Source organism: Cyanistes caeruleus, chromosome 10 (genome assembly GCF_971803275.1).
Source record: "Cyanistes caeruleus chromosome 10, bCyaCae1.hap1.1, whole genome shotgun sequence".
Classification (NCBI taxonomy): domain Eukaryota; kingdom Metazoa; phylum Chordata; class Aves; order Passeriformes; family Paridae; genus Cyanistes; species Cyanistes caeruleus.
This window is the reverse complement of record NC_141710.1, coordinates 12203962-12231871: the sequence shown is the minus strand read 5'-3', so window position 1 is coordinate 12231871 and position 27910 is coordinate 12203962. Positions and strand designations below refer to the sequence as shown.

Below are 27910 nucleotides of genomic sequence, written 5' to 3'. Positions count from 1 at the left end.
TGCCTAGTTGTGTCATTCTGAATGTCCACTGCCATATCAGATCAAGTAATTTAGATTTGGCAACTATATATCAATAAAAATTAGGTATGGAGGCAAGTTAAATGTTTGACCCTTAGCTATATTTGTTACAGTTAAAGCTGATTCTTTCAATATTTACACTCCATCTGTATTATTTGTCATAGAGTGTAAAGTCCTTTCCCAAGAACAAAGCAGAAGCAAAAGAAGAAGCAGAAGTAGTGAACTTTGTAGAAACAGCTCCTGTAGTTCACAGCTTGGTCCTCAAAATACTGAGGAAGACGAGGAGGATGTGGTACCCTTTGGTTTATTGATGGTCACCTCTAGGCATGGTGCAAGTCAGGCCCTCCAGCTCCATCTTTAGCACCTCCCAGCCAATTGTGCCATGCCACAGTAGCTTCAGACAGCTGTTAGCTCCATCCTCTGCTGATGTTTGGAGAGTCTGATTATCTAACTTTTGCTTTAATCCTTAAGAATTTAAGCCCGTGCTTATGACATGTCAGATAGCTCACTGCAGCCAGACCTCTGGAAACAGCAAGTTCAGCCATGAAAGCAGCTGCAGCCCTGATGTCCTCAGCCTCTTGCAGGGAGTCCAGTGAGGGGGAAAGGCAGCTCTGCAAAACTCATCCTGGCTCCCCTGCACCGCTGCCAGTGGAGGCTGGCCAGGGGCAGGGCCTCTCCCCTCCCGCTCCCCTCCTGGCTCCTGCGCTGTTGGCACAGGCTCACCTGGCTCCCAGCCCTGGCACCGGGTGATGGGCAGGTGGTTTGTGCTGCTGTGACCTTGCTCCAAGCAGACTTCCTAGCACCAGGGGTCGGCAACCCAAGGAGTGGAGCCGGTCCTTGAAATGTAACCTCTGACTTTTGGGGGTATGGTGCCGCTCACCCGGGCCTGAAACAGCCTGTCTTTGGGCGTCATGCTCACCCTCAGACGCACACAAGGTGCACGTGCCAGTGTTAGAGGCCCCAGCTCCAAAAAACCCCCTGAATGTTCAGCCAGTTAAACCAGCATTTCTAAGACAACTGGCACACAGCTAGTGAAGCATCCTGCTAAAACAGGGAGAACAAAATTATTTGTGACTCTCTCAAAGAAGCGTGTTTCCCAGACAGCATGAATGAAGGGGGATAGGCCAAAAATTGGTGCATATAATGGCAGCAAACCACAAGCATGTAAATATGCAAGACTATCATTTGAAGGAAAATTTTAAGCCTCATTAGTAAATGTTTTTTACATTACTCACTATATTTACAGAAGACAATACAGGACAGCTAACAAGGCAGAGTATATCTGGGGGTGCCAGTACAACATGCTGTGAGGGGATGTCAGACCAGTATCAGACCAGTTCTGTGTGCTGTCCCCAGTTTCCGCTGCTTGGGCAGCATCCAGCACTCAGTGAAGTCATGAAGAATCCTTGTCATTGACTCTGGTTAGTCCTTGCCCCCTGGCACTCCGGGAGAAAGCAGCTCCTTCAGCTTCCTCAGCCTTAACACCCCACTGGGTCCCCTTGAGATTTACTCTGGGGACCTCCAGAGCACAAGGCAAGAAAACAGGAGGTGGAGGTGAGGAGGCATCTCTGAAACTCTCCATTCTCCATCCAGAGATACAGGAAAAAAGTGTAGTTCTACTACAGGGGATATCTTGTTATAAACTTTCTTTACTCTCCCTTTGGCCAACAGTAGCATTAAAGAAAGTTGATTTTTTTTTTTTACCCCTGCCATCCATGAGGTGTTCATTATTGCAAACAGTAGGAACTCAGTCTCCAAAAATATATTTAGATGTTAAGAAGAATAACATACAGACTTTTAAAGTTTGGACATCCATTTTAAAAGAAAAATATGAGTAGGCTTAACTGTAGTTCTTATGTGAATTTTATATGTCCCACACATTTTTTTTCATATGGTTAATATCAGTCAAGCATAGTTGACATTCTAGTAAAGCAGTTTCTTGTTATTTTTATTCAAAATATCCTCCTGAAGGTAAGTTAAATGCTCCATAGTCCCAAATCTAAAATTAAATTTTAGGAAAAGGCCCTTTAAAATGGCTTATTGTGTTAAGTCATAGATGCAAAATATTATTCCTGGCATGACACATCACCATAAGTAACAGAATTAATTTTTCTTTTGCAGAAATTACTAATTAAATAAACATAATATAAATCCTTACAACCAACTTTTCCCCTCAGTAACAAAATCTGGACTGGGCTAAAAAGACTGAGAAAAATTGTTATCATAAAAGAATTTTGTTTTCAATTGCACTCAAGCTTACTTTGGGCCAGATAACCCTCCTTTTGGAGAAAAGCAAGGAGCTGAAACTTTAGGGGACTTTCAAGGAAAACATTTTGGTTTTGCTCGACAGGGAAGGGGAGAAGAGTTCCTTATGGCAAGGGAAAGCAGGCTGGCCCAGAGGGCCCTCAGCAAGCCCCACAGAGCCTGGGCTGGTCTCAGACCCGGCCTCAGTGCTTTGAGCCCATCCTGGAGACTTTGGAAATGAGCCTGAGCTGCTCTTCTGTGGACAAAAGGAGATATCTGTTCATAAACAGACATTTCCCCACATGCAGCAAGGGAGACTCCTCCACCACGAGCCAAGAGCAATCAGAAGAGAAGTTGGAGTAACCCTGGGATGAAAGGGCGCTAGAACACTGCTAACACGACCTCATGGCTCTCTACCTTGCATTTTTAAGACTGCCATTCAGCCATTTTATGTCCCTTAAACTCTCTACTGCCTGCAAACCATATTTTATCCATCCCTTATCAAACACTTTGTGGTTACACTTCAGGCCAGATCTAAGAGAAGTTATTAATCATCTGTCAAATAAAGTTGTCAGTCTGCTCCATCCTTATTCTTTTTCAATAAAGATCAATTGAGACTGTGCAAAAAATGTCAACAAAGTAAAATCTTTTAAAAAGAAAGCAAAATGAAAGAACTGTAAGCTGTGGTCCACCACACTTTAAAGTAACTTTAAGCTGTGGTTTTGGATTTGGACATATCTAAGCCAATAAGGGTGGTATTTGTTATTATTTATTGCTTAAATGTGAATCTTTGTTTTCCTTCTAATATGCCTTATGGAAGAAAAAGAGACATCTGTGCTAAAGTAACCAATCCTTATGGGTGGGGAAGAAACCATCTGGGTTAAAGTAACCAGTGTTTCACTAATTCTAAATCAAGAAGCAATAGCTACATGAAAAGAAAACAATGGTGTCTTCTTTAAATTAAAGCACTGAATTTGAAAAGCAGCATTCTAATCTTTTGGTACAACGGCTTTATTCACAAATATGTCTCTAACAAAAATCATTTTGTAATGCAAAGCCGATGTGTGGACAAGCTAAATCCCCATTTCTATTTTAAACTTTGTCACACAAACATTGAATAAGTTTTGAACACATAAAAATCAGCAAGAATGGCTATTGTAGTTACAGTGCTGAAACTACTCAAACTGACTTCCAATTAAAAGTCAACAGGATTTTTATGCTGAAATTTATCAAGTATTTTTGAAAAAAAATAAATTATTGCAACATTTGCCTTTCAGCTGTTGTTGCCTTGTTGCAAGAATCTCCTTCCCATCTTCTGTGATCTGTGTAAGTGTGTAATTGTCTTTGTCTCATAGGGTTACCCACTTGGCCTCAAGTCAGGCAATAATTCCCTAATCCCATTGTCAATGCTCCATTTCCTTCCACCATAAGCAACGTGGCATTGACTGTCTTCTTGCATGTACCAGCAAGACTGCAACCCTCTCTGCAGCTCATCAGGATCTTTCCAGCAAGGTGTCCACAGTGCCTTTTACCCAGGCTGGGGAGTGTTCAGGAGCAGAAAAGCTCTTGAGACACATAACCATATTTCCCAGCCCAGGCTGTGTCTCCCTGCACTGCCAGCAGCCACAGGGGTCACTTCTGTTTTCCTCCAAATGGCATTTTCTTCTGTCTCCAAGAGCTTTGAGCCATCTCAGCCTGTCTTTGATGGGCATTAAGCCTGTCTCTCATGATGTTGAAGTACCAGTTGCTAGCCGCTACTACTTTACTTCTGTGACATCATTTCTCTTCTGTTTCATTATTTTACAAGGTAGGTTTCAGAGCAAGGATTAACCATTAATCCATGAAAATAAGTGCCTGCTATCTAGGGAGAAGTTATATTTGTGGAGAAAATGCTAGTTTTGGAGCAGCAGAGCAACAGCAAAGATGAGCCCCAAAGAGGTCTAAGCCAGGGTGAGGTGTTGCTTTCTTTGTGCTGTGAGGAGGGAAGGGTTTAAGACCAAGTAAATGAACAACTTAGGAGTTTATCCTGGATCTTTGAAAAGCTCTGAGAACCTGACTATCATTGCTCAGCTGCAAAGATAGTGATAGTGACATGGGAACTTTATGATAGTGACAGGGGAACAAATTAGCTGCCAGATAATATCAAGCTAGTGATACGTTTCTGCCTTTTGACATCCTAAACCAGACCTTGGTCTCTTCCTTCTCCTGTAATTGTAACCTACATATTCTTGTACAGGAACATGCTTCAGTGAGACTCTGCTTGACCTCTACAACATAAGGCCCTTCTCTGAAAAGCCAAAGCCTAAATGTATATCTGGTATTTTTTGCACAAAATGCTTCAAGAGGAAAACAGCCTTCCCATCAAACTTCTTGAGGCACAAAAGTACTGTGGAAAATTATTTATTGATATGGCTTGGATCCAAAATTATGCACAAAATAAATATTCATATCATCATTATTGCTCAGCTTTGACTGCTGTTCTCAGGAGGCCGTAACAAGCTTACTATGACTAACCTGGCACAGGCCTTTCATTGACAGAACTGTATGTTTGCTCTGTTTTATACTGTCAGTGATGTATAATCAATTGCTGCTGCTTGATTTGTACTGCCTATGGCACTAGGGAAAATTAAAATTAGCATAAATTATAACATTTAACCTTTCAGTACTAGCATGAGATGATATATAGGCAAATGGCAGGGTAAAAGAATCATTTCCACAATGTACGTTTGAAAAATGCATGCAAGTGAAATGAAGGAAGAACTTATGACAATGTTAATTAACATTATGGCATCTTAATGGACTCATTTCATTGTAATGTTTAAAAAATGAAAAATCAGATTATTAGTCAGGTAAAATCCAGCTGAGAAAAGTGCTATCTGGATATCTTCTGCCAAGTGGAGATTTTGCTATGAATTCACTGTCTGTGTGGTGTTGCCCTCCCTGGAGCTACATATCAGGAGGCAGCAGCTTCAAAGGACTGCAGAAATAATGTCCTTTTCAGATGCTCTTTGGTCCTCATATTTAAAGCAAATGTTGGGACAGAATTGGCCTTAATTAAAAATAAATGTGTTTCACTGATGCTTCCTGAGGTATGCTGAAAAGTTGGGCTGAAGCAATTGCCCTTTGTTGTCAGGAAAACACCTTGCTGTGGATGAACACTGCTGCAGTTCATGGCATGCATGCTATAGTTCTCTTTTCTTTCCAAACATAACTTTTTCCATTTAAATAATGTTTTCTTACACTTATGATTATTACTAGATATAGAAGGGGAAGAACAATACAATCTGATTCCCTTGGCTGTTAAAAAGTGAAAATGTGATTGAAAAGTGGCTATAAATAAATATAAAATATATTCCATTTTCCACATAGTTTTATTCCTTTCATGAACGTCTACAGCAGTTAAAGTATGAAGCAAGTGATCTAATCCCACTTACTTCTGGAACATATAAAGGATAGCCATAACCTACAGAGAGACAGACAGATATATGGATGCACAGACAGGATAACATTTTCAAGGTTTCTGGTGATAGAATCCTTGCAACAGATGTATTTTTTAATTTAGGATTTTCAGTAGGGGCTTAGATCATTCATAATTATACCCTCAGACAAGGAGGGCGGTATAAATAAACTTTAATGGAAAGGAAACAGTCTGTAGAATAAGCATTTTCTTTGAATCACAACAACTCTTTGAATTTAAAAAAGAGGCTTTCCTTGAGGGATTGGGTGAAAAGCATTTAAAACATGGCAATCCTTCCCACTTTCTTCTTTGTCTGAGCAGATGGCTGCTGGTCAGAAAAGGCTGAATTTAAAAAATACTAATTTGTCAGGTTGATTCTGGCCCTCAAACACATAACAAATGACCAGCACAAAAATAACAGCAGAGGGAGGCAGGAAATCAGACTGGTCTCTGAGATCTGGTGTTCCTACTGAAGAGCTGAAAAATTATATAGAAATTTAAAGAAAAAAAAAAGGTGCACTAGAAAAATAGCTCAAAGAAAGTAATCATAGGACCTTACTGCTCCAGACTCTGGCCATATACAGGCACTGGGACTTCCTTTGAGCTGGAAGGATAACAGCTTTAAGTCTCAGCAGAGGGAAAGAGGGTGCCTGGAATCAGGCCTTTTTGCTGGGGGCTCTGATAATCCAGAGACAAAAGTCGATACTGAATTCCAGAGCAGCAGCTGTGATGTTTCCATCTGGGGACCAGAAAACATCTGAATGAATGAGAGAAATGATCTAACAATCAATAACTTTTTTCAAGGCATCACAAGAAGCCTTTGAACAATATCACAAAAAGGAAAAAAAGAGAGAAATGCTGTTCTAATGGAGGGGAAAATGAACCCACAAACAAGACCAAATTGACATACAGTATAGCACTATGTTCACAGGAGTAAAAAGGAGAGGAGTCTGGGAACTGAGAGTTTCAGTCCAGAAAAAGATTATTTGAAATGTTCTTAGCAAGCTTGACTACGGAAAAACAAATTCACTGATTGTGGTGAGGAAGTGTTGCTTTATTTAATAGAAATCAGAAGTTCTTCCAAAGTCAAGTTTCATATTTTACTAGACCAAAATTTTGTTCTATTATGCAGATGACTACATCTTGATCAAAGGAAAAAGGTAAGATGAAAGATCACCTGTCTGTTAGGGCGGCAGGGGGAAAGGGTTTAAAAAAGAAAATGTAAGCAGCAAACCCGAGATCCTGGTTCTTTCTCCCTGTAGTCCTTACTGGGACAAGAATGTCTGGGCTACACCAGTGCAGTTTTATAAATTACCCTTCCAAATGCAGTGTGGGGGAAGTAGAGGATGGTGAGGTCAGAAACCTTTTCCTGTCATTTCATACCATTCTCATAGGGAAGGTGAAAGCTGAAAAAGCAGACAAAGGAAGAAGAAGCAGAAAAAAACCCAAAACCTATTTCAGAGCAAAGCAGGCTCGACAGTGGAGCAACCTGCAATAGAACAGAAATCAGCTCAGGTATTTGAGGTTGAACAGAGTTCTTTTATAACTTACAGATGGCTGAAATCATTCGTAGGATTTAAGAATTTGCTGGTCTTGGTTAGTGTCCAGAAAGTCAGGAAACAATAAGAAAAAACAGCTTTTATATGTACTCGTGGTTTAAATAGTTTCCAGGGAGAGTTTATGTGCTGTCTAGAGATGAACTTCAACCCAGAGTGATGCAGTTGCAAAATACTCATCTCCTGCTAAGGTGGGATATTAAGTGGAGGTGTTGTCATGGCATAAATGAGACCTACTGCTTTGTGAAAACATCACAAAATATCTGCCCAGCCTCCTCATAGACAAACCTTCTGGCAAGATAACTGGTAAAGAAGCCACAGAAAAAAACCCAACCAAAAAAACAAATTAAAAAACCAAATCAGCAGGTGTCAAAAATCCCCAGTGCAAAAATATTTGGTCAATCTCAAAATTCCTCAGAAATTCTATTGTAAATTCTCTTGTTCTTTTCTATGTGTTTGTTGTTTTTTTTAAATAACTGTTATGGTTCTGTAATAAGAAACGTATTTCGTACTTCATACTTAGTAATATCACTCTAACATACTCTATTTATAAGAGGAACATATGTAATGTCTAGTCTGTATAATTACACCAAAAAAATTCTGAAAACCAAATGAAATTTTGACAGGGTTTGCATATAGTCTTAGGGGAATGAATTCGTCATTTAGTTCATTTGGAGTCCAGCAAACTCTGCTTTCTTCACTGGAAAATTGCAGGTCTTCAGGACCCTGTGGGTTTGGTGAAGCCTTGAGTCTCTACCATTCTGGCCAGGACTTGTCTCATTCAAGTGAGAGATAATTACATTACAAGAGGTAATGGCATCCTCACTGCTTTGCAGAATTGTGCAAAGTAGGAGGTGAAGTATTGTTTGAAAAAAGAAGAAAGTCAGTTCCCAGCAGCCAGGTACTGTCAGAAGGCAGGAGTCTGTAAGGCAAGGGCAGGCAGGGAGGTCAATTTCTGGGAAGGATCACAGGAGCTCCTGCCCAAAGACCAGAACTGCTCTGCCTAGTAAGCACCCTGAGAAACACTGCCTTGAAACACAGTTGCAAATAATAGTCCTCATATTTTATGTCAATGGGTAATTTCAAAGATAAGCCACAGATCTCTGTGTATTTTTATGAGGGTAGGAAGCAGGGAATTAAATATTTCAGAGCACTAGAAGATTAATATTACCGTGGGATTCAAAAGTTCTGGTGTAGAGTTTAAACACTGTTGTAATGAAACTTAGTCTCTCTGTGCTGTGAAATACACACACATAATTATTTCATGACATTTCTCACACAAACACAAACCCAGAATATTTTATCACATTAAATAATTTAAAAAGTCATGGACAGATGAAACACCATCAAGTATATGAACTTTAAACAACATCTTTGTGAATTACCTGAACTCTACAACCTTCCAATCTCCCCCTGCTACAAAAGCATAACTTAATGTTATGCTTTTCAATTTCTAAATGTAAGGCAATTAAGAATGCTGAATTCCATCGCATGGGATTCTGTGATCTTTCCAGAATGGCTCAAGTCTTAGAATTACAAATTATGTCTTACAACTAAAGACATAATTCACATGTTTAAGGCTCCTGAGATGCTTAATCAATAATGCTCTGAGAAAATGTGTTTTTAGAGTCTATGAGCCATTACCCATCAAAAGCTGTAGGTTTGTAGCAGGAATGTTGCTGTCTTCATGTGGAAACTCATCAATGCCTATTGACATCTCCCTGTTTAATTGCAATTTAAATCATGGTGTATTTCATTAGATCTCAAAATGGATTACAATGCTCCATTAATTTTGTAGTTCTGTATGGGAAACTTCTACTAGTGACTCTATGGGTCATATATAGGCCTTGGTTTGCGAAGGGAGCTCCTATTGACATCAGTGTGAGTTCTACACATGGACTGAAGGCATGACACGGACCATTATTCTCAATTTTCCATAGTACAGTTCTCTCAGAGAACACATCACAATAGAAATTGCTTATCTGGGATGCATCAATAAATATATCCCAGGTTTATTAGCAAGACTGAAAAAATTCAAACATTTTCTGTACCCACATAGGCATACTTTTTCTAAATGATATTGTCTTTTTATTCCTTTCAGATATAACATACAAAACCATCTGCATGAAAAAAAGAATCTGCTGATGAAAAAATGTATCACATTACCAGAAGAGGAAATCAACAATAGATCTTAACTAACTACAACTGGGAGCTCTGATGTTGGTTTCAGATGGAAAGAAAACATTGCGTGGAATTTTTCTGCTATTCTATTTCAAAATAGTGAGAAAACCTATTTTAAGAAAATCTTAGGTACATGTCAGCCAAAGATGGATGGAAAGTACCTCTACTTGAATGAACTTGAATGTATTCATTAAGGGGAGGCAGAGCACAAGGTGGTGAAAAGCAGGATATAATTAGAGATGATGGTGTAAAACTTAGTAAACAAAAATATACACAGAGTATCCATAGGAAAAATTGTAATGCTGAGATTTTTTAAACTGTGAGGGTATAGTGGTGATTCTGTTCTCTGTGCTATCCACATGGAGCACTGTAACACCGTGTTAGAAGCCACTGATGTTTGGTTAAAGACCTTTCACCCTGCAGCTTTCATGCCACACATCGGGAATGAACTCCAAGCACTTGGGTCTCATCCAGACCTTGACGACACAGCCTTCACTGGAGGCATGGCAGTGCTTCTCCTCAAACTGTGCTCCTGCCAGTTAAAATGTGGGAATGGTGCCCAGTGCTGCACACTTCTTTGACCCCACTGCTACCTGTGGAGTGGCAAACCAGACTTGTATTCAAGGCAAATTATACATCATCCTAGCAATAAAATGTGAGGGTTACTGAAGACTTTTAGTCCACATTCAGTAAGTTCAGGTTAGCAACAGAAATAGGGCTTGATCCAAGGGAGGCAATGACCAAAAGCAGGACTTTTTGTACCTGCTGATGCCAGGGCAGCTAAGATGGAGGAAGAAAATAACTCATCCTTTTCCCAGAGCTGGCTGGCTCTCCACACCATTGGCACTGCATGCCCCAGCATTACACCCTTCTTTTCTTGCCCACAGCAGTACCCAGAACAACTGCTTCTTTGCCCAGAACCAGTCCTAAGCTGGGGCAAATCCAAAGATTCGTGGCATGCGCACAGGACCACCAAGGTGCAAACACTTTTCTTGCTTTCTTTGGGTGCAGCTTGGGAAAATCAAGAGCAAACAGGCTGTTGTAATATTCAAGCTCTGGTTTACTACCTCAGAGGGCAGCGAGGTACATTTTTAACCCAAACTAGATACTGACTTAGACTAGGACAGAGTGATTTTAAAAACGTACAGACAAAACCTGAGAAAATCATAAAAGTGCCTTTACAAGTATCCAAGAAAGTCTGTAAAACTTCTAATATTTCCAGTCAGCACATTCATCAGTACCAAAGACACCCTTGGCCCCTCCCTACTCCCTTCAGAACATTAGCACTAAGGCCTTCTGGTAGATATTCTTCAGAAAGGCACTGATCACTTCTGATCTGAGCAGGGGTTTGAGGTGGATCCACATTCCTTAGCCACTTCAGAGACCTCATGGATGGCACCACTGCCTCCCTCACCCAGAACCTCATTTCCTCTGATTATAGCAAATCACTATAGTCATACTCATCCCCCTGACAGCCAATGAAACCCGCCAGTAAAGCTGAAGTGACTTTAGCTTTACCTGACTCCCCAAAAACTTGCTCCTACATCTCCTTTTATCCTAAGTGGAAGATGGACTCATCAGGGATTGGGAAAGACTTTGCTTGTGTTAAATGTATATAATTTAAGAACTGCATGGGGGGAAAAGCAATGGACTATGACAGTGCAGAGTTATTTCCTATTTATCCAACTGGTGTTTTCCCAGGATGGATAATCCATTGCTTACTCAGTATATTGAACCTCTTAGTCACTGTGGTAAAGATCAAAGAAATTTCCATGGCTCAACAAATCACTGTAAAGGTTTTTATGGCCTAGACACTCCTGTGCTGAAATATCATGGCCACATCTTTGATATTACATGGAGGAAGAAAATAAACCCTATGAGAGACAAACAGTCAACATGGAAAATGCAGATAGCTTTGAATAGTGCTCCGACTCGGGCAAGAATTTTCCCAGTAACAAATTCCATTGCCACCACTAACTCCAGCTGGAAAATGGAGGTTTTGAACACAGTCAAGAGAAACCCATCAACAGCTGAAAAAATCACTGCACCTATTTAAATCCACATCGTCTTGTGTGATCCATTTTTACAAAGCACATGCTGAGTGCTGTGTATGAACCAACAAAGTGGTAAGTAAGACAGGAAGTGCAGAGAAATCTGATACTGGAATAAAGAGAGTTGAAGCTACCAGTGAGGATAATGTTGAACCTAAGTGCTTACTGCACTTCCTTATTAAGGATTGGGCTTAGCCGCATTAGAGCCACCTACTCACCACTGAAACCCTCCCTCTCACCATTCTCCTTAGCCCTTTCTGTCTTGTCCTGCAGAGGAGGCATAGGGCAGTTTGGAAAGGTGCTTCCTCTTAGTGTCAAGAAGCTTTCTCATCATCACCCATTGTCCCTGCTCCTTCATTGTGCCTGTGCCTGGGAACCTCAGCACTTCTCAGCACTCTCATGCTTGGCAGTGCTGAGCTGTAGGATGAGCAGATGAGTAGAGCCTCTGAAGAAGACCTCAGTTCTCTTTCTGCTCTGATTAGTGACATTCTGACAAATTTCTGTAGAATTGGTGGTTGTCAGAAGGACTATCCTGTCTTTTGGCAGTGCTAGGATAGATAGTACACTGGCTATTTTTCAGCTGCTGCATTCATTGTTAAGGTAAGGCAGCAGCCTTTTTCATTCAGGAGTGTCTTAAAAATGTAGATTCTTCCCCTACTTTAGCTCAGAGCCTTTTCTCAGGGCAGGATACACCTGGGACCACCAAAGTCTGTCCCTCACCTAATCAAGGAGCAGAGGAGCTGTGTAGGAAGCCCGTGCACAGTAACTAGCAGGCAGGAATGGGCCACTGGAGAGCCTGCCAGATCTGGGATGTATCCACTGCTCCACACCACCTCAAGCTGTCTCATCCCTTGGCAAAGGGATGAGAACAATCCAGAACCCTCAGGGGAAGGGCTCTCATTTCAGGGACTTGTCACACATTTGAAACAGGAACTGGTAAAGCATAGAAGTCTTAGTACAGAGGTGTCAGTGTCAGAAGGGGAAGGGGAAAATTAACAAAATATTCACATTTAAGGAAGTATTAGCACTTAAATGGCTGTAGCTGTGGTACCTGATATCCTTTATTCTCTTAGGCAGCAGTCACAGAGGAATTAAATCTGTTCTGTTGCAGTCTGGGTAATTGTACCTGAGTACGAGTTACGTAGTGGATCCAATCAGAAGAGCAGAACACTTTAGCTGGTGCATAGCTGTAGACTAAGCCTGGGTAGAAAAATTCTTATTTTGTCATATATTTTTTTAAAGTACATGGAAATATTAACAGAGTTTGTTCTTCTGATTTTTTTTCTTTTGTGACTGCTTTCAAAAGCCAGTAAATAAATTAGCCTCTATTGATTATGAAGCAATAGAGTAGTTAGTACTTTTGATCCATGCAATTAGCATAAAAAGATAATGTGTGAAATGCACGAAGCATGTGCATCATGAGTGAGTGTTGTCATCAGTAGTCTCGCTTTTCAATGAAGAAAAAATCGTTTTGGGAAATTGGTCAAACAGCTATTGCTATTGCATCCACACACTGCTGATTTCTAATATTTTTTCTAAAGATCAGTAATGGTATTCTATTAGGGTGATGAGACCAGAATTAATTTAAATAACTTTGTGCCTGATTCATGAAAAACAAAAAAATGCCTCCACAGCCAGGGGCCATTATTTCTGTAATTTTTCCATGGAAAAGTCATGATCTGTATTCAACTTCCAGTTCAAAAAGAAAAGTTTTCAATTTATACAGATAGGATTTTATCTTCACAATCAGCTCCAGAGGAATGACCAAACTGCTAAAAGGGAAAACCCCTGCACCGTCTAGCTCAGAAATACGCCAATCACACAGCAAAACTCAAAAATATTTTCTTCTAAAATTTATTTATCCACACTTACTGCAGCTGCAATCAAAGAGTAAAACAGGAACACAGAAGAAAACTGCTACATTGATATATTAATAGGTCGTTTGCTTTTTAGACAGCAGTAGAATTCCCATTACTGAATAAACAGAAATGCCAAAAAGTTTTTAAAAGCATGAATCTAAATAAAGATCAGACTTTAAAGGAAAGTAAAACACAGAGACGTGTTGCACTTCTGTCATGTTCGAGCGGTATGTTCCGTTCAGCAGCTGGCATTTACTTGTTTGCTCACAGCACATCTCAGCAAACTGCAGCAGCATTGTAAATACCGCTTTCATTTTGCTCCTTCGCTTGCAATCTTTTATTCCATCGTGAGCAAGAGCTGTGTACCTTGGAGAGATATCCCAGCCAGCTGAGAGACAAATGATGTGGGCAGTGTAACTTTATGAAAGAGCAGTGGTTAAAGGAGCTGTTTGAGAGATTCTGCTCAAACAAAATCAGATGAGTATTTCCTGCTGGTTAGAATATTCTTGTGAAGGCCAAATCATATCATATTTCAAATCTGGCAAAATATTTACAGTATTATCTTTACATTTTCCGGTATGATTTTTATTAAAGTGTATTCTTTTTCAGTAAAGAACAAGCTCAAACCACCTACCACAAAGATATTATCCACACTTGTGCTGGAAAGTAGTTTGCTTTCTAAAGTTACAAAGAATATTTAAAATTAATGGAAGAAAAACAACAGGGGAAAAAAAAGAACTCCTCAGTTTGTTTATAGTGTGCTTTTGACAGTGTTTCTGTGTGGTCAATGTTAGCATTTCCTTTAGTTTCCCTTCGTTTGTGTGCACAACTTTCACAGCCACAGAGAGATTATTTGTAAAGATATAGATATATGTAATTGAAAAACCACAAAGCCTGGCCAAAAGATGCAGCAGAGGCCAACTCACTGAATTTTAATCCTGTTTTTAAAGGAGTAGATTGCAAGATTTTAGGGGTGGCTTAAACTTTTAGTACATAAAAACCTGCAAGCTATGATTTTCTTTTATTTCAGAAAAGTTTTCTTTCCACTTCAAATAATAAATCTCCATGGGGAAAATTTTCTTCAGGTGTAAAATGTTGTCTGAAAACAGAACCTACTCCCTGCTTTTCAAGAAAGTAACTTAGTGATCCCAGAGCGAGGATACAAACAGTAAAATCTCTTTCACATCATTTGTTTAATGAATTTTAATAACACTTTACTGGGATTTTTTTATTTTCCATAATATACATTTCTTTCTAAATGCTGCTCTTGGCAAGATAGAAAAGTGAAAAAGAAAAAGGTTCTTATTTGAGTATGGATTGCAGGATCAGGCCCATTGATCTTGGCTTACTTTCTGCTTAGCTTGTAATACAGAAAAAAAAATATTAAAGACTCCTAAGCCTTTTTTCAGGTCTATATGCTACAGTTTCCTGCAGCTATAAATCCTTTTGGTTTAAAGAATTTCATCCCAATTACCAAAAATGTACATCCAAGCCCAAGGCAAATTCTTTCTTACTTTTTTGTTTGTAATTTTAATGTTAGCTTTGCTTCCTAAATAATTTCTTTAAGATCTTCAGGCAGTTTTACACGTTAGTATTCCCTTTTTATGCATTTTCTGTGCTTAGATTTCTATTTAATACTTGTTTATGCATTTCTCAATAATTTTAAAACATAACCTCAGAAATAAAACCATACCTTTTCTGCTATGAAAACCCTTTGCTTTAATACAAATACAGTGATTTAAGCACCCTTCTGGGGTTTTTTAGCCGTTAGTGTTCCTGGTCTCAAATTTTAGCATCATTATTTAAAATGAAGGAAAAAAATCAACTTGCAATTTAGACAGTTACCAAATTACCAAAACTAGTGCAGCAACTCTTAATGAGTGAAACCATTAACAATTTTCTGACTGCAGCCCCTGTTCAAATACCTTGGACACCTTGTTAGCACAGAATGAGGTGTTCAATCAAGACACTGGGAATTGGAAGTACCAGGGCACAGTTTTGAGTGGTGATTACAAGGGCATGAGTGTGAGTGCCAAAGTAACAGTCTTCTACACTGCAGGAAGCTGAGAAACCTTCAAGTCTACATTTGTAAATCAGCCTGGATGATTACAGCAGTCACAAGCAAAGAACATATGAAACAATTATTTGCACCGTTCTTTCACTCTTTTAATTTGCTCTTAAAATGAACACAGTGATATTAAGAGCCATTAGTGCTTTGTCTTTGAAAATTTCGTGAGACCTCATATCTTTCCAAGCAGCATCTTAAATTGCTTAAAAGTAGAAATGTAACAAAGAACTATTGTTTTCTGATTGTTAAATCCCTTTCACATCAATAATCTAAGCTTACATTAGCATTCAGATATGTCTTTGAATTTTCTTAGAAAGTATTTGGTTCATATGCAGAAGCGATATGATTTTAGGCTTTCTACTTTTCTGCTTCTGAATTGCTGTGACAAAGACAGTTTGCCTTTCTTAAATGAATAAATTTTAAAAACAAATTTTGTCACATTAATATTATGTTGCAGATGTAGATTTACTTCCATTCTATCAAAGCAAGAGAGTACCACTCTTTGGTGTTAACTTTACTACTTTAATTTTATAAAAAGAGTCCTTTATAATAGTCTCCATACAATCCACTCATTTTTTTTCTTTAAATCCATAAAGTGTAATCCGTGTAGAAATAACCCAGAACATTTCTAAAACTCATATTTCAGACACAAAACTTGTAATTAGAAGCTACTCTCATATTAAAGATAAGGAATTATTGACTAAGGGATGAGAAAAAGCAAAGAATTAAATTATCCCAAGTGAAAAACTGGAAAAAGATAATTTATTTTAAAAAAATCAAAGTATCCTGATACATTTTTATATTTCATGGATATATATAATATATATACATAATTCTAACATTTCACTACCTCTGGTTTGAAGAAATAAATTGTGGTGGAAAGTGTATAAAAACTCCTTCCTTAATTTAAGAGGAATATAATGTTTCTGCTGTGAGCTTTTTGGACAGCTCATCTAATGCCTTTTATAGAAATAAGCAAAGAATATTATGGCTTAATTAGCATTTCAGCTGTACTAATTGCTTATATAAATAGCACATAAAAATTAATTTTTGTTCTTTTTGATCATCAAGAAACATTATGAAAGAACTTTTCACACGGGACCTTTTTCTTACATGTATTATTGTAGGAACATAAAATACTTATTTCAAATTAATATATTTTTGTAATAATAATTTCTTTGCATAATTCTATTTTGAGCCTTGCAAAAATAGCTAGTTCTCCAGTTTCAAATGCATCATTATGTCTAACAAATCCTGAAATACTGTCATATTAGTCATTGGCTTTATTACTGGTTTCTGGAAATTCCCCAGAACCAATCTTTTAGCATTAAAAGAAACAGATAATTCTGATTCTGTATCTACTATCTGAAGACTCAAAAATTATTAAAACAATACGGCCAACCTGTACTAAAACAAAACTCCAGACTGTGATGTACTTCACTCTTAATGACACTCTGGGGAACTAAATTATGCTGCAGGGAATGCAAAAGTGCAGCGCTAGGGATCTAAATTATGCTGTAGGGAATGCAAGAGTGCAACATCTCTGCTGCTGTTCTGCGCTTGGTTTTTTTCCTTACGTAACTTTAAATTATGTATTGCTGTAAATTTTGTACCTAAGGGTGCTGAAGCTTTCAGGTAATATTATAAAGTTACATAGCACTTAAAAATATAGCTGAATATTCTCACCCCTCCCCCGCTGCCCAGCTATACCTACCAGCAGCTGAAAAAAGCAGTAATTGAAATGAAAGGCTCCTCCAGCACGTAGGAAAGTCTGGGTTTAATAACCGGAGGGGTTTCAGGTGCAGAGGGCGCTGTTGTTCGTGTATTCTGCAAGCATTTCCTGAGCAGGGAGAAAAACAGGGATCCACCAGTTTAATATTTTTAAGCTTTCCATAAAATGTCAATGGAATTGCTGACATATAGATGCTACCTTCCACAGTATGTGATGAGTTTCCTGAAATAAATCCTTTTCGTGGCAGTCTAGAAGGGAGATGCCAGCTATCGTCACCAAAGTGAAATGTTTTTCACTGTTTCCACTTTACAGTCCATTTACCAAGATTTTATAACCCAGCCACAAGGTTCCTTCCATCACACATTTTCATATAAGGATATTTCAGTTATTTTCATTTCAAAAGCACACCAGATGTGTTTAAGTGTAACTTGCAATGCAAAGTGTAAAAACAATTCGAAACACATCACTTCAGTGGCATTCTTCAACGTTTCTTTCTTTCTTTCTGAAATATTCTTTGCAGTTCATACCTAGTTGTTTCAGGTGTTTTGCCCATAACAAATTATTAACTACTCATACCCACAAAAACCAGTAGAATATACCATTTACATCTTGAAATAATCTTCTGCACAATAACTTTTCTTTTGAGTTTTACATATGCATTTCTTAGAATTATACCTCCACACATGTAACTAACAGCTTTAAAGACATCACTAGTTCTTTGAAGTAAATTGTTTTCTAAATCCCTGTACAATGTTCTATATCTTCTCATGCATTCATATTTTCTCTTTTCCCCCCACTGATGGAAAAAAAACTACCATGCCAGAAAAAACAGAGTGAAAAAAAAAAAATAGGTAAAAAACTTAATGACAATTTAGACCCCCAGAAAGCCAGAAAACTTACAGTTACAGCTGAAATTTTGGTTTAAACTTGAATAATTATACCTAAGGCGTTTGGCTGGACAGGAAAGGATGGCCATCCTGCAGTTCTTTCCTGGAGTCACTGGAAGTTCGACCTCAGTGGGAATTACAGATTCAGGCATCAGACATCCTGGATCAGCTCCTGTACTGAGTTTCCTGTGCTACCTAAGCCCAACAGGGTGTATTAAAGCCAAAGCAACAGGCTTTGTCCAGTTCCAAGTTGTGACTTTAAATCAAACTGAACTGCTCAAGCAACTTAATAAAGTTCAACATTTATTTACCCATAAAATCTGACCTTACCTAAAAAGTTATTACTTGAAAGAAAGGAATTGAAGAGGATTATGTGATACACTTTACTTTTCTTCTCTAATAAATTTTATTGATTCCTGTATTGCACTACAGTCTAATGCATCTGCATTTTAAAGTGTCTGCAAAGCATCCACCTGGGAAATCTGATTTTTAAAATGAAGCTACTAGGTTAAACAATAAATTTTGGGAGAAATAAATTTCTCATGTGTCACTCCTGCCAAGGGGCACTCCGACATTTTCAAAACAAATTCCACATTTCAAAGAAACAAAAAACCATCAGAATAGGTGGCTGACAGAAATTGCTCTCTGCATGAGGTTTGTATTCCCCATTAACCAAAATTTTACCTGGTTAAAACAGTGCCTACATTCCAGTAAAAACCGGCCATTGATAGTTTTTGAATCAATGCTCATTGAAAAGTTCCCCACCTGATAAAGGCTTTAATATAACCGAGACAAAGTTGCATCTTATGATTGGCAAGTTCTTTGGGCCCCAGCTACCCCCCAGCCCGGTGCAGTGGGGCTCCGAGATGCATTTTGGCCCTGTCTCTATGTCAAATCACTGCCATCAAAACAATGGCACATATTACATGAAAATCTTGTGCAAATGAGCCATAATGGAAGTGAATGACAATCTTGTAAGACCGTGCAGCAGGATTCTCCTTTGATCTGAAATATTGTTAATCTTTCTCAAACATAACACTAAGTATACTTGGCAAATCCTGGATGAGAAAGTCCCCGTAGCGCGGCTCTGCGGACAGCCAGCCTGAAGCCAAGCACACCCCGCCACAAAAAGAGGCACAGCCACCAGAGAGGAGCACGCCGACGCTCAGCCATGAGCTCTGCAAGTGCTACAAATTTGTTTACAAATTCAAAGGCCTCTTCAGCCATTTCCTTTTCCCGAAAACAAGCTAAACAATATGTTTATTTATTCTTAATAATGGATATTTGCTGCTGGATCACAGCTTCATTTAATTAAGAAGCTGCAGTATTTAAGATATTAAAATCCATGTTTCGAAAAAGGTTTGCTTTTACAAAACACAGGCCTTATTTATTCACAGCTTAAGAAACAGCCTCACTCTAAATTATAGTTTTAATATGATGTTGCGGGGAGAAAAAAATTCTAGCGACGTCAGGAGAGATTTTTCATTGGTAACAAAAGCATGATATAGGAGTTTATACTTTCCTAATGATGCTTAAAGCAGAGATCTGGAACTTTATGTCTCAGATGAGGTCATGCATCAACTTCAGGAGAGTAAAAACCTCTCCTTGGACTATATTACAGCCAACTCACACCTTTTTGTTGTGCAGCCAAATATGCACAGCGTATGTAGACGAATGCAAACAGAGTAAATCATGTTGATTCAGTGCTAGTAGGAAATATGCCTCTTCAGTTGTGTGCTGCTTTTGAAGTACTGCCTAAAAATCAGTCTTGGGCTTCAAAGAGAGGGGATTATAGCCTTTATCCAGCAATTAATATGGCTGAAACTCAGAATGTCAGCACCTGACGACTATACAGGCTGGACAGTAGCCTAGTAGGGGTCCAGTCCCCCTCAAGAATTGGAATTTACAATAAAAATGAGTGCATAAATAATATAAATGATAATATATAAACTGAAAAATTTTGGAAAGGGACACAAAATTTTAACTTCTAATGACCTGTCTATATTTTGACATGTGGGGAAGAGGGGGAGTTGTGGTGTCCCTTGACCTTTAACCTGCCTTATCCACCTAGATCATTTTAATCTCCCACCAACTGTTAAGCAGAAAAGAGTGCTATTAAAGAGAAAGCTATTCCTTTTGCCTTCTTACATAGATCAGATGACAACCTCTCCAAGTCCCTCCTCTCTGTCAGAGTTCAAGGGTTCAAAAATGGTCAGAATATCAAGCAACAGAAAGCCAGCAGGACTGCTGCAAAAAGAGTTTAAGGACTTTATATTATGCAAAGGAGGTTTTTTTAAAAAAAAGGGAGATTCCATTATTTTGAAGTTGTACTCCCTGAATTTTTTTTTTTTTCCAATAGGTTTTGAGGGGGAACAATATTCCTACATTATTATGACATGCTCCCCAACTTGTACCTACCTAATAATCTTTTCCATATTAATTCTTTATATATAGTTCCTGAGGTTTAGGTCACGTACACATCAATAGCATTGTACTGTAAATAAAATGAACACTTAATGCTCTAGTTCTAGCCAATGTGTCAGGGGAAATAAAGTAAAATAAGATAAAATGAAATTAAATAAATTGGAGCATGCAGTCTTTCACTTTATAACCATCCTCAGATGGCATTTCCACAATGCTACATATAGCACCCTATTCCTCAGGGAACATCCAAGCTTTCTACTATTTCTCATTCTTAACCATAGACAGTTGTTATAACACGTTTCTTCCCAGAATTTCCACTTGCTTTGAAGAAAATATCCCCTGAGTACCCATGCTTAATGTACTTATGGAAAAGCAACTCTATATCATGACAAGCTAAACAATATGGTTCTTTAATAAAGAATGTGCGATATTAAATGCAGAGTTCTTATTTCAAAATGGTAAAAAATCAGTTTGAGGGAAGGAATATAATTGCTCAACATAATATAAAAGGAATGGGTGCAAGCTGAATGTAATTTTTAACAGAGCCCCACTTTCTAAATATACATATAATGTGTTTGTGTGCCTGTGCACAGAGACATGATAAACAATAGAATTTAGAAAACTGCGTTAGATTTTGGCTTTTGCATTAGGCCTTTCATATCCTGTGTATCCTAAAACTCTTAACAATGTTTCCATTGTACTTAACTAAATACAGTAATGGTGGTGCAACAACACAATGGCCTGTGCTCTGCCTTGGACAGCCCAGCCTGGCGTGACAGCCAGTTTTGGCTGGGAAGGAGGCTTAGCCAGCCTCTTTTCACAAAAGTGCCACGGCAGTATTGCCTAGACAGGCAGCAGGGACAGGAGAAAGGGATTTTGGATTAACATCTCATCTCATGAAGGACGGCACCTCGAACAGTTCAACACCTCCGCGGTGCTGCGCTGCCATGTCAGCATTAAGAATCAGCCCAAGTCCTGGTGGGAGACTTAAACTTGTGACCTCCTAGCCAAGAGGTAAGAGCACTGCTGGCTGAGCCACACTGTCATTATCGATACGTGCTTGCGTGGGCTGACATCAGTGTTGACTACAGTTTGACCCGAGAGTGGAAAATTGATGCCCCCACAGATTTTAGAAGTAACCCCATCTTGCAGAAAAGCTTAGGGTTTTTTCTCCTTATTGGAATTTACCTCTTTTACCAGAGAGCTGCAGTTTCCAGCAGATGTCTAATCTCTAAATACTGACTTCCTAAACACCTTAAAGGAATTGGAATACCTTTCAGATATATCTGGATTCATAGTATTTAAATGAAAATTTTTAGTTTAGCTTTGTTTTCCAGGTAGAGTGCATTTTTATAGCAAAGTTCCTGGTGGAGGAGGTGGATTGCTATAGTATTTCCAATAATTAAGATTAAATATATATTTACATTTTACATGGTAGTGAAAGACCTTTAAGGCACCTTGCACCTATATAAGCCGGGGTATTTTTCAAGGACACTTTAATATCAGTAGATAAGATACAAAAAGGGGTAAGAAAAGTGTTCAACTGGTCTCATGTGCTATGCACAGCAAAGGAAATCCCCTTGGGGAGTGTTTTCATTACATTACAACATACATAAATTTGATAGGGAAGAAATTATCCATCTTGATTCTGCTTCTGCTGAAGTTGCCATTACCAAATTAGACAGTTGATGATTGCAGACTTGGACCCAGTCACTGAAGACTCATTCCAATTTGACAGTGATGCTAACCCTATTTAGCAGATGTTAAAATTTAAGCATCTGAAGGCTATATAGATTTGCAAAGTGATGTAAAAAGAATTTTCTAGGGATGAGGTACATTGTGGGTGTAGATAAACTTCGGAATAAATCTTTAGGTAGTTGTCCAGACAGGTTTAGATTTATAGTTTGCTTTTTTTTTTTTTTTTTTTTTTTTTTTATCAAAACTTATAATTGGTGCTTATCCCAAGCTGCTAGCACCACACCAAATTTAATTTAGAAGCACAAATCATAGCAGAAAGTGAAACTCTGCCAGATACTAGCAATAACAGTGCCAGCTAATTCTTACACATAAAAGAATCTCTCAGCAGATATCTCAGAGCAATCACACGTTCCTAAAGATACACTGAAAAGACGAACCAGTGATTTGACGGTGGGTTATATCCAGCAACCTTGTTTAATCAGATTTTAGCCTTCAAATCCTGCAAAGTCAGCTGGCTTCACGAGTTTCTGATTGCTTCAAAATCAGAGTGAAACAATGAATTAGAGCTGATCACGTAGAGCTCTAATTTGGGACCAAACACTGGCAGTAAATGTTCCAGAATGGGAATGTGAATACAAACCTGAGCTTTATTCTTCCAGTCTAGATGGGAGGCGTTGAACTGCAACATCTTTTCTTCTATCTGTTCTCTATTTTTTTGTTCAATGTCTTTGCTTGTTTATTAAAATGTTCACTGCTGTGATCCTGTTTTTTACCTGGGGAGTTGAGTGGATTTAAGATGACACATAGCTGTAGAAATCTTATATTTACTATGCCTTCTGTAAAGATGTGCCTGGCTGACCAAAAATAACTTTTATAAGCCAAGATAAAGTAGTGGAAAGGCAGGATGAGGGAGACCAAGGGAGTTATGTGAACTGCTCAGTGTAGTAGATTTACAGGCCGTGGTGGGAGAGTGGAGTCTCTTCCTCAGGAAGCCAGCTCAGTCCTAGAGAACAGTCCTGCAACCCAGGACTCTCACTGCTGGGTTCTGTGCTCTCACCCAAATGTCATTTCGGTTGCTCAGATGAAGTTGTCCCTAATCAGACAGATTTAAATCATAGTCACACTGAAGACCTGTCACTGAGATATTTTTTCCAATAAAAACTGAAAAATTCTTTGTGACTTTGATTTTGAGAGGTTTGGTTTCAATCTTTGTAATGATTCCATAAATTCATTTTGGATAGATGTAAATTCTATGTGTGAAGTTAAAGAGTCCTGACCTGCAGTCTTCAGTTCATTGAAATGATTTCCTTCTTGTAAAGAGATTCTTCTTCTCTGGAATTCATAGCCCAATTCTATTACTATTATTATTATTGTAGTTGTTGTTGTTGTTATTGTTTTTATTATTAATAATAATATTAACAACAATAATAATAAAAGCTTTCATATGCATAATTCTATGGATTACTGTACAAGGGCCTTTTTTCTTAGAAGTGGCTCCCTTTTTCAGAAATAATAAGAGGAAATAACTCTTATATATTTCCCAAAACAAAAGCTTCAAAACTGGACATCAAGCAAAATATTAAAGTAAATATCTCAGATATTTTATTTATACCAGTACTCATAACTCAAGGCAATTGAACTCCCCCACCTCTTAGCATTGCCTTTTTTTCTGGGCATTTTCCTTCCACATCTCCAAAGTGCAGGTCTAGAACTCTGGCACTGCTTTGGAATATGGAATATCTATGTCTTTCTGAGTGCTGCACCTCAACACCAGGAATCACACCACACCCATCATCAAGAGCTAACAACTTGTGTGGAGTCCTTCCATGGGATCCCTGAAATCCATCTACCCTTGCTGAAAGGCAACAACCTGAGAGGCAGCAGCCTCCAGCAGCAGAATCTTCCCCATATTCTGTGCCAGCCCTTTTCTGATTTTGTCCTCTACACCAGACTAGCTCCAAAACCTCACCTTCCTCTTCAGATGCCCCTGCCCTCCCCCAACACCTCGCCAGCCCAAACCTTCCCATCAAACTCATACTCAAATCCATCTAGGGCACCTAGTCATCACTTATTTTGTAGTTCACTTCCACCTGGTACTGTCTCTATCTGCGCACCTTTATCTTCCACACTGCTTCTGCCATTACCTCTACCTCTGTGCTGGAGATCTTTCATGTCGGAGCCAATTGCTATGGTTACAGGCAATCTGCTGTATGTTTCATCTCCAGGAGCTGTAAATGAGGGAGTTTTAACAGCATTTGAGTAAGCACTGCCTCTTCCTTACATGGAGAACACAGCCCCACTCAAATTCATCTATCCACTAGTTGCTGTTGCATCATATATATTACACTAATTCTACCTAGATGTACAGATTGACAATGAGCTCACATCTTGTGAGAAACAACAGCTACAGGACTTTCATTTTATGAGCTTTTTCATTTTAATGGCATACAGCTACCATTTCAGTCACATGCCTTTCTGGTTTGTGTACACAAGCTCTGATCTGACTGAAGTACAAGGGAGAAAAGGATTTAACCTAATTTTATCTATATATAGTTCTGTAAAATGTTAGTGAAATAGAATGTACAGACTCTGCATCCTGAAAACAAATCCCACAATAAAAATTACACAGTATATTCATTCTTTGTGCCTTAAGAAAATATTAGTGGTAGTCTGAAGTTTTAGTATCATGAAGTTTGTAACAACTGAAAATCAACTAAAATATAATCTTAAACACCAGTCATTCCATTTTGTTTAAGGGTGTGTGTTTTTAATAAGGATGGGAGAGTAGGAGGCATTTCATCCTCCTCGTAGGAGAAGATTTCATCGAATCTCTGAATTTGGATATATTTGTACCAGTCTAAAAGATGGACAAAACTGATAATACTAGCATTTTAATGTTTTAACAGGTGCAAATCACGCTAGCTAGAAAAACTGTTTCCATAAATGCAAAACATGCCAAGAAATGATAGCTTCATACTGCCACAATTTTGCATCAATATCTGATAAAAACGGTTTATCTGATTTTATTTCACAGGTAATCCAGCTGCAAACTCTTCCCACGATTCTGTGTTAAAAAAAAACCAAAAAAAACAAACTGCTGATAAACCTCAGTGGAATCAGGATGATCCCCACACTGATTTTCACACTTTCAGCTCAGTCCAGGTGTCAACAGAGTAAATTCTTGTCTGTCCACCCCTCAGATAAAATATTTAGTTTCTCCTGCCAGACTAGATGGGCACAAATCCCTAAAAGATTGTGGGCAGGAAGCCACCAAACCAAGCAGTCCTGATTAAGGAGCAGGCCAGAGCACACGGCTCCTCTGGGAGCTGGTGGAGGCTGCACATCACTGACACATCGGCTCCCATTGATCTGCGAGGAAAGTTCCTGTTTTACACAGTAGTTGCACTGGGTATTCTCTTCTGCTCTCTTACTCTGCAGCACCTCAGTCCCTGCGTTGTCAGGACCTGCAGCTCGTGTCTCTGTGCATCAGCACACAGAGCAAAGCCTGCTCCTGCACCCCAGCTCTGCCTGCAGGTGAGGGGGCTGCCCATGGAAGCCTCATTCCACGCTGGCTTTGGCTGCCCTCCTTTGCTGTGTGCAGCCCCTCAGCAGTGCTCCCAGCAGGAGGGAGCTCCTCCCTGGAGACAGGCTACAGAAATGCCCTCTGACACCTCTCACTCCCTTGTCCTCTGCTGTCCCCTAGCCTCTACTGCTCCTCACCCAGCTGGTGGTGCAATCCAGTCCAGTGTGAAACTGGAACAATCAATGAGAAAACAATTCTCATTTGTAATAGCAGCACCATATTTAGATTTGGTATAATGCAAAAATAAAACAAAGTTGGGCCTGAATTTGGCTTTCTGTCTGTAACATCTTACAAAGGGATGGTGACAGCTGAATGAAATCAATATATCCTTTAGGAGAATGACTTTCCCTTCCAAGAATAAATCTACAAAAATAAGATTACACATAGTCATTTCAAGGCCCCAAAAAGAACATGATCCACAAATACAATAATTATTTGATTATATATTTTAATAAACTCTCTTCCAGTTGACAATGTGGCCTTTTAAATCCCTCCCTCCTCAGAGTTTAATTACTCATCACTCACCGCTGACTCTGCTGTGAGTAGCACATTGAGGAAGTTATCACTCACACACCAGATTCCTGGAACTGGCAGTACAAAGCTGACCTCAGAAGGAGAGGAACCTAGAACAGCAGAAACACATTGTAATGCACCACATTAGTGGTGCACAGTGCAGGACATCCGTGGGGAGCACCTGCTGAGTGCTGCACCCCTCAGCTCAGCACCTCCTTGTGGCAAGGGTCTCTGGAGCCCTGTGTGTGCCAGGAGAAGGGCAGAGCAGGACAGACACACTCTGCCTAGGCTGGGGCTCTGCCCATGAAGCCAACGTGGTGCTTGGTTTTGTCATGGGTTACGGGGGTAGGACAACTGCAGAGCAAGTCTTGGTGTACCTGACAACAAATAAATGCTCTCACCAGCTCCAAGTCTGTGTTCATCTAGATTTTCAGCATAAATTTACCAATGCAGTTTGGAAATTTTCACCTAAAAAAATCTTAGGCCTGTTTTTTTGTTGTTTTTTGGGGGTTTTTTTAAGCATCAATTGATGCTTTTGGAGCATTTCACACTGTTTCCTGCTGTGGTCATCATCAGGTCTTGGCCACTGGATCTTGAGGAAGCAAGGCATGAATGGCAGAAAACCCTGTGGCTGTCCTTATCTACAGAATGGCAAACACAAGCTGAGCTCTGTGCAAAGTCTGCTGGGCTGTCAAAGAAAAATTACAAAGGGTTCCCTTCTTTCAATGAAGTAATATATTTCTGACTTTGCAAAAGTATTTTACTTAGCCACAATTGCATCATATCTGAAATTATTTTATGGCCTGAGGCGTGTGTAGCAGGGCCATCTGTTCTCTCATAGTGGCTCTGAGAGGACTGCCACCATCTCATTCAGTGTTTAAAAATGCCAAAAATGAAACAACTTCCATATTTGTTAATGAGATTTACCAGAAAAAGAACAGCACCAACAAAAGAGAACACAAATACTCTCAATTTGTATCTTTCCAAGCCAACATTTTAACTGTTCAAATATAACCACACAAACCCATGACTATTGTCACTAGAAAAGCAACTGAAATCCAGCTAGCAATGAAAGGAAAAGTGGCTGAAGGTTAGGAGCTATTTGGTAAACTACAGCTAGCTTTTACACTTGTGATTTTTAAGAACAAACCTTTAATTTTGAAATTCACAGTCTCTCCACCATTACCAGCCCCTTCAGGGCAATGATCTATCAAGTTCTGACTGTTTCAAACTGTTTGTGCTAGATTCAGCATCTATCACTCCTCAGACTTGCTGCACATTTAACCACAGAGCCAAGAAACAATAATTTTCAATTAAGAAACCTGGAGAAGACTTGGGGACTTGATTTATGGTGCATGACTAATTATCAAATAGCTAGCCTAATGAAAATTAAGCTGCTGGTTACTACAAAGATTTAACTTCATTTTCTTGAGAAGAAGCTGATATGACCCAGAATATAATATATTGAAGTTTTATTACATATTTTAAAACAGACAAAACAGCAGAAATTATCTAATTAAATTTTTAAATATTATTTTAAATATTATTTAAAATTTTCTCTTTTTTGCGTTGTACACTTTAATGAAGATAGCTGATGTAAACTTATATCTGAATTAAAAGCTTTTTATTGCCTGAAGTT

At 38.9% G+C, this 27910-nt stretch overlaps 1 protein-coding gene across 1 annotated transcript in view; it reads right to left on the bottom strand.

Moving 5' to 3' along the window:
• Positions 1-18210, bottom strand: part of LOC147651303 (uncharacterized) — a 142697-nt gene extending 124487 nt beyond the window's left edge. Inside the window, exons 1-2 of the mRNA XM_086843544.1 lie at positions 18108-18210; positions 17149-17274 (exon numbers count right to left, since the gene is read on the bottom strand). Of these exons, the coding sequence (XP_086699670.1) occupies positions 17149-17274; positions 18108-18205 (224 nt within the window). The 5' untranslated portion in view covers positions 18206-18210. The remainder of the gene's footprint in view (positions 1-17148; positions 17275-18107) is intronic.
• Positions 18211-27910: the final 9700 nt, after the last annotated feature.